The sequence below is a fragment of the Zea mays genome, chromosome 5 (genome assembly GCF_902167145.1).
Source record: "Zea mays cultivar B73 chromosome 5, Zm-B73-REFERENCE-NAM-5.0, whole genome shotgun sequence".
NCBI classification, from domain to species: Eukaryota; Viridiplantae; Streptophyta; class Magnoliopsida; order Poales; family Poaceae; genus Zea; species Zea mays.
In genome coordinates this window covers 6,349,565-6,359,173 of record NC_050100.1, presented here as the reverse complement: position 1 = coordinate 6,359,173, position 9,609 = coordinate 6,349,565, and the positions used below count along the sequence as shown (strand labels likewise).

The 9,609-nt window shown below is 42.0% G+C and overlaps 1 protein-coding gene across 1 annotated transcript; it reads right to left on the bottom strand.

The window, feature by feature from the left end:
* Positions 1-1,405: 1,405 nt before the first annotated feature.
* On the bottom strand, positions 1,406-2,633 carry LOC100275443 (uncharacterized). The gene is made up of 3 exons (NM_001149817.2): positions 2,305-2,633; positions 2,042-2,115; positions 1,406-1,959 (listed from the first exon to the last, which is right to left on the bottom strand). The coding sequence occupies exons 1-3, from the start codon at positions 2,528-2,530 to the stop codon at positions 1,633-1,635; spliced, it is 627 nt and encodes a 208-aa protein (NP_001143289.1). The 5' UTR covers positions 2,531-2,633; the 3' UTR covers positions 1,406-1,632.
* Positions 2,634-9,609: the final 6,976 nt, after the last annotated feature.

Here is a 9,609-nt window from a genome sequence, read left to right as displayed (position 1 = left end):
AAGATTAACACAAAGTGCAAGCAGCGAGACAAAATGAACTGAAAGGGTTGGTTGGTGTGGAGCAGGACTGGTTTGTGTGCTTGGATGGGAGGCAAAACAGAAGAAGGCAATAGAACAGTTGGATAAGAGATTGGGGAAGTTGCTACAGTAGGGAATGAAGTTTGCTGTGGTTGGTTTGCTACCATTGGCGCGTCAGCCAGCGTTGGCGGCTGGCCTGGAGGTGTTAGATGTAACATCGGATGGACTGTTCTGTCAGTTGCTTCTGGCTTAGCTCCATCTCTTTTATTTGCCTTGAGTAAAGGATTACTCTCCACCCCTGCGCCTTCGATCATTCAGATACTGAGTTTCCACTGTTGTTTCAGCATACCGATGAAAATGTTCCACCAGCACAAACAAGAATGTTCATCATAAACGAACATGCCAAGATGTGTAGTTTCCAAACAGGGACATTCCCCGTTTACAATATATTAGAGGGGAGAAAACATAATGCACATGAGGGATTTAACTTCATGTTTGCAATTCTGATACGCAGCAGTTCACATTTTTTTATCATAATTGCAAACAGGAAGTTAAAAAAGATGGACATGAGCTAGCAACTCTGGGAAAGGAGACTGAGTGAACTTAGCATTCCCAGCAGACAAGTTTGAAGAAGTTGATTTGTGAACTCTGTTATCATGATAGAAAAAAAAATGCATGCCGTGTTAAGTTCTGGAGTAGCTGTGATGGTTATTATCCATTATGTGTAAGATTTACCTTAATGCCACATGGATTAGATAGTCATGAACATTACACATAACATTTGACAGACAGTCCAATGATTCAGCAAAGGCCTTGCCATCCTTCATTTGGGCAAGTTGTTCTAGTTCTAGAATCAATTTGCAGCAGCAGCCAAGATCATCCTCAAACATGGCAACGATGTGTTGCACAAAAGGAGAAGGAAGGCCGCCTGGTAGCGCTATAACAATGGAACCTTGGTGACATGGTCAAGAGCTGATGGAAATCAGAGTTTGCACTTTCAGCACTTAGACAAACCCGATTTCTTTGATAACAATCATTAAGCTCTCAATAGAATTCCTCTCTCTCTCTCTCTCTCTCTCTTCATGATGGTAGAGATAGGTATAGCCGCCTGCTACAGGAAGAAAACAAATCTGGTTATGACAAACAGTCTCAAAATTATAAGTGTTACTTCACCTAGCTGGATTAACACATTGTGCCAAACACACAGAGAGAAGCTATAAAAGAGCCTTGTGAAGAATGAAATACATTGTAAGCGATCTCAGCCTTTGGATCAAAGATCGGATGGCCAGTATTAAGCTTGACGTGGGCGTGCGAGGAAGTAGAAGTGGTATACGAAAATAAGTTATATACTCCGTATAATATAATAAGGTATACGGAGATGCAACAGTACACAGAACCTCGAATAAAACGTTCAGCTATTTACCACATATTTACAGCATAAAGCACACACCGGTTTTCATTAGTACAATTGGAAAAGAGTAAGAACACCCTAATCTGCAATTCTGCATAGATACAAATCTAATCTTACCACATACCACAGGCCATAAAAGGAGCCTCAGATTACCATGCTCCAAAAACTCCCACAAGGGACACTAGGATGGTGGGCAACTCGATTCAGTCGGTCTCATGATCAGGGCGTGGGGTGTACCAATCAGGGTACCTTCCCATCCTTCTCAGCAGCCTCGTGTATGGAGACTCCGGCATCAACGCCTCTTCTTCTTCAGCGAGCTCTTCTTGCGTTTTCGGTATCCCATCAGGCACGGGGAACGGCCTTGGCTTTGCGGCTCTACTACCCTGGGAGCTTGACGGTACTGAATTGCGAGACTTCTCTGCCACCTTCTTCCGCAGATCCGAGCGATGGTGGATGCTCTCTATCAGGTACCTCACGTCACCCTCCGAGTCCTTCACCATCCTTGCGATTTCGTCTTTGGGCAGCTCTTGCTGTGAAGATAGAGTTGGATGAGTCCAAGCAGTGAGACCCGTGGTTTCAAATATCTGTTGACGAGATTAGCGCGTACTGTACCTCAAGTTTATTCAGTTCAAAGTAAGCGTCCCAACAGCTGCAGCACTCATCGCCTTCGATGGCCGTGCAATAATCTGTTCCCAACAAGAAGAAGCATATAAACAAATCTGCAATAATCATGATGGCAACAGAACTATAAACAAATCTAAACTACACCAAACCATGGCAAGGACACCGCATGACACGCATAAAAGAACAATCAGAAAAACAGAATAGATCACGGAGCAACGAGGCGAGGGCAGTTGGGCCGCCGAGCAGCGTACCTGTGATCTGGTCCTTGGTGCGCTGGATGAGGGGCTTGTCCTGCCTGAGGAACTCGTGGAGGATGCTGCGGCTGGAGCTGAAGGGCTCCCGCTTCGGGATGGAGTCGTAGTTCCGCACCGCGCGCACCGCCGGCGCACGCCGCCACGCTGCGGGCGAGGAGCAGATGGTGAGGTGTGCCGGCGCCGGCGCCGGCGCCGGCGGTCGGAGTGTGGTTGAAGATAGCATTTGCTCTCGATTCCTTCTTGTAATTTTTTTTTGTTCAGTGAATCACTAGTGATTTTCCGCGTAGGTGAACTGCGACTGCGAACGGGATTACCTTCGGCAGTATATAAAGCAGAGGGTGAGGGTACAACGGATAAGGATCGGACTACATGATAAATATCCTTTTTCCCTACTTTTGCAGGTCGGTCCTTCATTAATGAAAATTTTCGCAAACAAGGAGTACCTTGCATTCAGAGCCTTACAATAGCCAGCAGAGAATAGAAAAAAAAACTTGTGAAGTTATAGGACTAGAATGCTTAGTGCGAATTCTGAGAAGTCGCGGTCGTCTTCTAGAAAGAGTACAAACCACACCCTAGAAAGGATACAGAAATATCTTCAGATACTTCAATTCTAGTTCCATCTGCGTGCGCGCACCCGGTATTGGACTTCTTTCTTGGGGCTTTACTGGCGCATGTGAGCCGTCGGTATAGAAGACGTAGATCCTGAGATCCATAATCCATTGGTGCTAAGCAGCTGTACAGAAATAAATATTACAAGACCGATTCTAGAATATGTAATTATGTAAATAAAAAATATTAGTGGCAATACTTTTATTAAAAAAAGTTTTGGATCTATTTTTAACGTAAAAATAGAGAATACCATTTAGACTCGTTTCTTACTCGATAACACCAACCTCGTCTATCTATACTAATCTATTAAGAACATAATTGTTGGAGGACTTCTTTTTTAAAGGTACTAAAAAACACGACTAACCATATGTTTCTAGTGTGACATGGGTTATTTTAGAGGGGAGCTTCGGGATAAAGATTTTTCTCTTATTACAAGATGTAAATACAATCCGGAGGTGATGAAAATGAACGACGAAGCTATAGCCAAAGAGTTTCGGCTTGAAGTGATGACGAAGACTAAGTACGATAATGGATGAGAAGGGACAAAGACTACTTAATCCCTAATAATTCATATTATGTTCATAGATAAATGTTGAGGTCATAAATATATTTTCACCCGGGCTACGTCTCGTGCCTATAAATAGATGAACAGTAGCATCGTGTTGTTCACACAATATTGTATTCACTCTCTCGCATCCTCACCTTCGAGCAAGCCGAAAGTATCAATGTAATATTAACATTGTTGTCATTCATATATATTTTATGAAATGCAAGAATAAATAAATTATTAAGATATAATTATCTTATTTATTCCTTTGCATTCCTTTCCTAGCATTGATATGATGAAGGTATGTCATTCTTGACCTTCGTCTGAGAAGCATTATATCCGTAAGGAGATAATGCTTCGAAAGACAAATGTCCTTAAAGATTAACAATTGTGTTATTTTGTTCTTGACTCACAACATTTAAGAACAAGTGACCAACAATAATATTGAGCTGGTGCTACCACGATTTACCCTCCGCGTTACCACATCGTGCAAAAAAAAAGTGTAAAGCAACCACTCAAATCCACAATCCTTTACTCAAAACATTTGATGTAACCAACAGAAAACACATAACTTAGTGTTTATAAATAAAAAAATAATTATATTTGAATAAGTATCTCAATACCTATTTATCTTCTATACTATTATATTAAAAATCTAATATGGGCATCTGGTGCTACCACAGCTTCACCCTCAAAGCCACGCGTCCTGACTGGTTCTCCCGTCCCTCTCTTAGCTATTGCCCCGTGGACACGATGACACTCTAGGTTGTCTGACTAGTTCGCCCGCTCCTCTCTCTACTGCCCTGCGGATCCTAGCGCTCACGCAGCCAGATACTGCGTCTGCTCACCGCGCAAAAAAATGCAGAGCGAGCACTTGAACCTGCACCCCAGCTCTAGAAATTTGGGGCTAACCACCAGACTATACATATCTTAGTGTTTAAAAAACAATAATTATATTTAAATAAATATTTTAAACTTATTTATATGATATATAAAATCCGTAGTAAAGCACAGATATCTGACTAGTATATTCTTTAATTTAGTATGGAAACGACATGTGTTTTATTTTATTAGGTCAAATGAATCATAAACACATATTACATATGTTGACTTAATTCAGAGGCGTCGAGGTCTTCAAACTCGTCGTGGCGTGTTGTGGCTATAGCCAAGATGTGCCCGTGCTATGTAGATGTGCTTGTTTTTTGCCACTTAGATCAGTTAATGGAAGAGGAAATGATTGATTCAGTAGAGGTGTAATCAACTTATAAAGTACAAATAGTGGACGATATGTTACAGTGATTACTCCAGCATATGATCGCCCCTCGCTACTAAGTCGTGTTGCATCGGAGTCCTCATTCCAATCATCTACACACAGTGTTAGGAAAACATGCCTGTATCTACAACACCTGCTCGGATGCACTTATGGTCAGGTTTTCGACAAGTGTCGCAGTGACTGTTCGCTGATCAAATCAAAATATTATCTTGTTCCTCTTCTTTATAGTGGATGATTGATCTCCTCGGTGTCCATGTTAATTGTGATCAGCAATTTGAGCAACACACCATGTTGACTTGTGCGAATGGATCCACCAAGACCTTGAGCATGTAATCCTTGACATGGTATAAATTTAACCCTGGATTTATTAAATCCAGTATGTTTTTTGCTATGACCAGTACATATATATTTTTTGTATGTGATTGCTAAGTTTGTGAACAGTAATATTTCACATGCACGTGTCATCATAAATACGGTATCGTGTTTCTAGATTAAATTGAGGTAAAAATGTCTAAATTCCTAATATTCTTAAAACTTAATACTAGACCACTTTTTTTGTTAGTAGTTTTATGTTGTGTTAGAAGCCAAGTGAATCTAATGGGGCTTTTTAAGAGAGATGACGTGGTAAGGCTAGCTCCAACAAGACTCTCTAAAGGGTCCTGTACCCTAAATTTAGAGAACGAGGACGTCCTCTACTCCCTCCAGCAACGTCCTCTAAACGGTCCTCTAAATTTAGAGAACGCTGCTGGATCCTCTATATGTAGAGTTTCTCTAAACGGTTCTCTATCTATTTGAATACTGTAAACAACCGGTTTAATAAAACTAAAATATGTACAATATATTTGAGAGTATGACAAATACGTATGTACAAAAATTAAAAAATTAAAAAAATGTTTAATATAGGTATTTACATATAGAGGATATGATTTAGAGGACGTTGTTGGAGAGAAAGTAGATATAGGAGATGGAATCTTTTAGAGAAGACTGTAAAGGACAGATATAGAGTATGCATATAGAGGACGTTGCTGGAGACAGTCTAAGATGATAACCGCTATCAAATTGAGCACGAAGGCTCCCAAAGTTTTTTTTTTTAAAAAAAACTTAAACAAAATAATTGTATTTCACGCGATCTGGAAATCTGGCAATTCAAATGGAACGAAGGCCTGCTTCCACATGGCGCAGCTCTGGCCAGCCGGTACTTTATTGTGAGCCGTTAGGCCTTCTTTTGTTTTGTATATTGGACCAGTCATTTATGCTGAATTAGCCCAAATACAGCCCATATGTGAACCTCTCATCTTATTCTCTCTGTTATACAGGATAGCATAAAAAAATGTGGCTAAGGCTATAGAAAGTGTGAGCAAGTCAATTTTTGTGGAGTTTCATAGAGACATGGCACGAGGGCATTATTTGGGCTCCAAGTGTGTAGAGGCTGCAGCTACAGACTCCATACGTGCTTGCCCTGAAAGAAGTGTAAGCTTTTAATTGTTTTGCATCAAAGGGTAAAAGAGGCAGGAACAGGGAAGCTCTGCCTGAAGACAAGCTAGCTTGAGCTACCGCTCCTACCGGAAGCACCTAAGCAGAGAATAAATTTGAGCTAAGCTAGCATGTAGCCATGTACCATAGCGGATATGTAAATCAGAGAAGTGCCATTTTAGCGAAAGCCGCAGTTGCAGCTGTACCAGCATGGCAGCATGTATGGATACCACATACCAATACAGTCTTATCTCCAATTGGAGCTGGTCCTGCCTTCAAAAGCTATATACGGTTTAGGTGTACACGCTTTCGCGGTTTGGCCTTTGGCCAAAAGCCTTCCCTTAGCTGTGACAAAGGGGCTTCAAGAGGAAAACAGCATCATGGCATTGGCATGGGCCAGTTGTGAGATAGATTTGGCTTTTGACCCTTTCCTCCTTTTTTTTCTCCCCAACTCTTTGCTGCTCGGTGGAGAGAGAGAGACAGAGAGAAAACCAGACTGTTCCACACAACATTTTCATCACCTGTTCACGTCCAAAAAAAAATCTAATTTTTTATTTGCATCAGATGGTAGACTGAACACCGTCTATAATTGAGATGTGACCTGTGAGCTTGTGTGGTATCAAGAGGAACCAGTCTAATAAACACATTCTTCTAGAAATAAAGCTACTGTATGCTGAATCATGGACCTCATGCCGCGCTTTAAATTAGTGCCATGGACGCTGCTCCACATGGAGAAAAAGACAAAAAATAAATAAATAAATAAGGGAGAGATCGCCATCCATGGGCATTGACCTAAATTAGTTCAATAATCTTCCGTCGTTTTTTTAAGGATAGAGATACTGTCGCATTGGTGGGCTTTTGTCCGTCCAATAATGTTGCGTCGACCGGGTCATCGCGCGCATGATTGGGTTTTAATAAAGTCAGAGCACTTATGCAGTCAGTTTAGTGGTACGCATAAATTACTGTTTAGGCAGTCAGTTTCGACTCATCAGCTGCTGCTGTTGTATATGGGGAGGGGGAAAAGAAGTCTGTGCAGGTATTCTGGCTGCTTAGAATTATAAATTGGAACCGATGGAGTATTAATTAGTTCATGTAGTGTTGTGTTATGGAAACCCTTTTTCTTTTCACCCCCAGAATCTGCTGTGCGCATGTGTGTTTGCTGATTGCTGGAAACTGGAGGGAGCTATGAGTTGTGCAGGTGAAGGACTGATGATGCCTGAACAGCGAGGAGCGTCATGCACAGCACAGCACAGCAAGCAAGGAGCTTGCAAGGCGTCGTGAACATGGCCGCACAGAGGAAGCCAAGGGCCACACACACGCAGTTTCTACGAAAAAAAAAGTATCTCCAGCCAGCAGGACAGGCTCTCTGCTCTAGTCTATTATTATTATTCACATCGCAGCTCCGATGGCGGCACGGCGTCACCCGGATTTCAGGTTGACATTGGACCAGTCGAGAGTTTTATCTGCGTAATTAAACACCGCCATCGCGCTTATTACGCAACGCAGCAAAGAGTCCTCGGCCTAATCAGAAAGAGTAGTTACTGAAACCAAGCCTCGTCGGCACCTGGTGCGGTTTCTTTTATCCCTAGTGGTTCATGGTTACGCTACCACCACTAGCAGCAGGTTTATCGGTAACCGTGGTCAAATTCCCAAACGAGGACCCCCCATGTCTGAGCTAGCTGACATTCGGCAAGAGTTTGGGCCAAACTACTTTTATTACTTGTACGGGCGGTGTATCAATAATTTACACTTGATCTGCACCGCCAAAAGTGTGGTTTGGATGCTTGTACATAAAGCTGACGGCCATGCTGCAGCAGCAGAACCCAACTCGGGCCGGGGTGGTTCTGTTCATTTGTTGCCATTGCAAGAACCACAGCATGGCCTTGAATTGAAGGGTTTTAAACTACACTCTCTTCCCCACCCTCCCCCCACAAGCTACTCCACTTGGGACTGCTACGCGATGGTAGCTAGCTTCAGCCCTCCCTCTCGCGTACTTGCTGGGCTGCCAATGTACGTGTGCTGCAGGGCGTTTCTGCTACGACTTGTTTATATCTATCGCAGTGCTAGCCGTCAGTTAAGCACTGATGATCCCTGGACGACATGGACGCCGGCCAACTGTCAGGAAAGTGACTCCAGGATGAGAAACACCAGCTCGCTTCATCGTTCGGGCAAACCTGTCTTCCACATCTCTTGAAAGCTGGGAGCAGGACTAGCGATTCTGAGATTAGTTGGGCATGGCGAGCTGGCGATCATGTGTTAATTTGTGGGCTGCAATGCCCTCTCTGTGCATTATTATTCAGTTTCGTTGGCATATCATCCATAGCGCGCGGTACGGTACCGTGGGGGAGAAAAGAAAAGCAGTAGTTGGCTGGGCATCATTAGGTTTGGAAAAACAAAACATGTAGGATTAGGACTTGGGAGTTCCTAAATTGCGACAAGAATCAGGTCGGGTCCCATTTTGATGCAGCGTTGAAGAAGCTCTTTTTTTGTGTGTGCTGAGGTTGGACTTTTCTGAGCCATGGCCAATTGAACGTACATGAAAAACCAGTCATTTCAGATCAGAAGCTGGAATCCCGGCCCCAAGGAGAATATCTTTACTTTCCTCGGGACAAAGTCAATGCACATGACCCATCCCGTTTCCACTCCCATCTTCTCCGACAAACCAAAACTTTCAGCGTAACACAATGTTCAACCCCAAGGTGTAAACACGTATAGTGAGAAGAATAGAAAAAAAATCAAATGACTATGTTTTCTGCTTGAAAAATAGTAGAAAAATGTCATGTAAGACAAAATGAGGCACTCTCCGTACTAAAAATAATTAACGCTAAATTTAAAATAAGCCACACTTTATAAAAATAATAATATCTACATTTGTACCTTGAAAATCTATTTGTTATAAAGATATATTCAATATATCCGGTGAAATAAATATAACGTCTTGAACTATCTTCAGTAGACTCTCTATCTCACTCTTTATTTATTTTAAATTTCACTTTATAAATAATGTAAAATAATATTTTATACGGTAGTTGGTCTTATAGATTTAGTTAATTATAAATTTCCAGAAGGCGAGATTTATTTTAATTTAAAAGTTGTCACCGGCTCACCGCCACCGGACAAGGAGGTTTCTTAAGGACTCTAGTGCAAGCAGTAATTAATGAGTTCACCAGCAATGCAAATCTGCCACAGCTCATTTATCTCCAAAGATTGTTTGATTCAGTACAGATTGCATTTTCGAGCGAAAGGCAAATCTGGGATATCTGTACATTAGTTTTTTTTTCCGTAGATGAGATCGAAATCTATCTACCGATGAAGCAAAATCCAAAATACAGCCAAACAATTTTGTGGAGTCGCCATTAAATGCTTGGATTGGGACCCCCTGCTTTTAATTCCGTGCAGA

Coding starts and splice junctions, on each gene's coding strand:
- LOC100275443 (NM_001149817.2), bottom strand. CDS start 2,530: ATGCTATCTTCAACCACACTCCGACCGCCGGCGCCGGCGCCGGCGCCG. Junction 2,116..2,304: donor CACCAAGGACCAGATCACAG/GTACGCTGCTCG, acceptor TGTTGGGAACAG/ATTATTGCACGGCCATCGAA. Junction 1,960..2,041: donor TTGAACTGAATAAACTTGAG/GTACAGTACGCG, acceptor CTATCTTCACAG/CAAGAGCTGCCCAAAGACGA.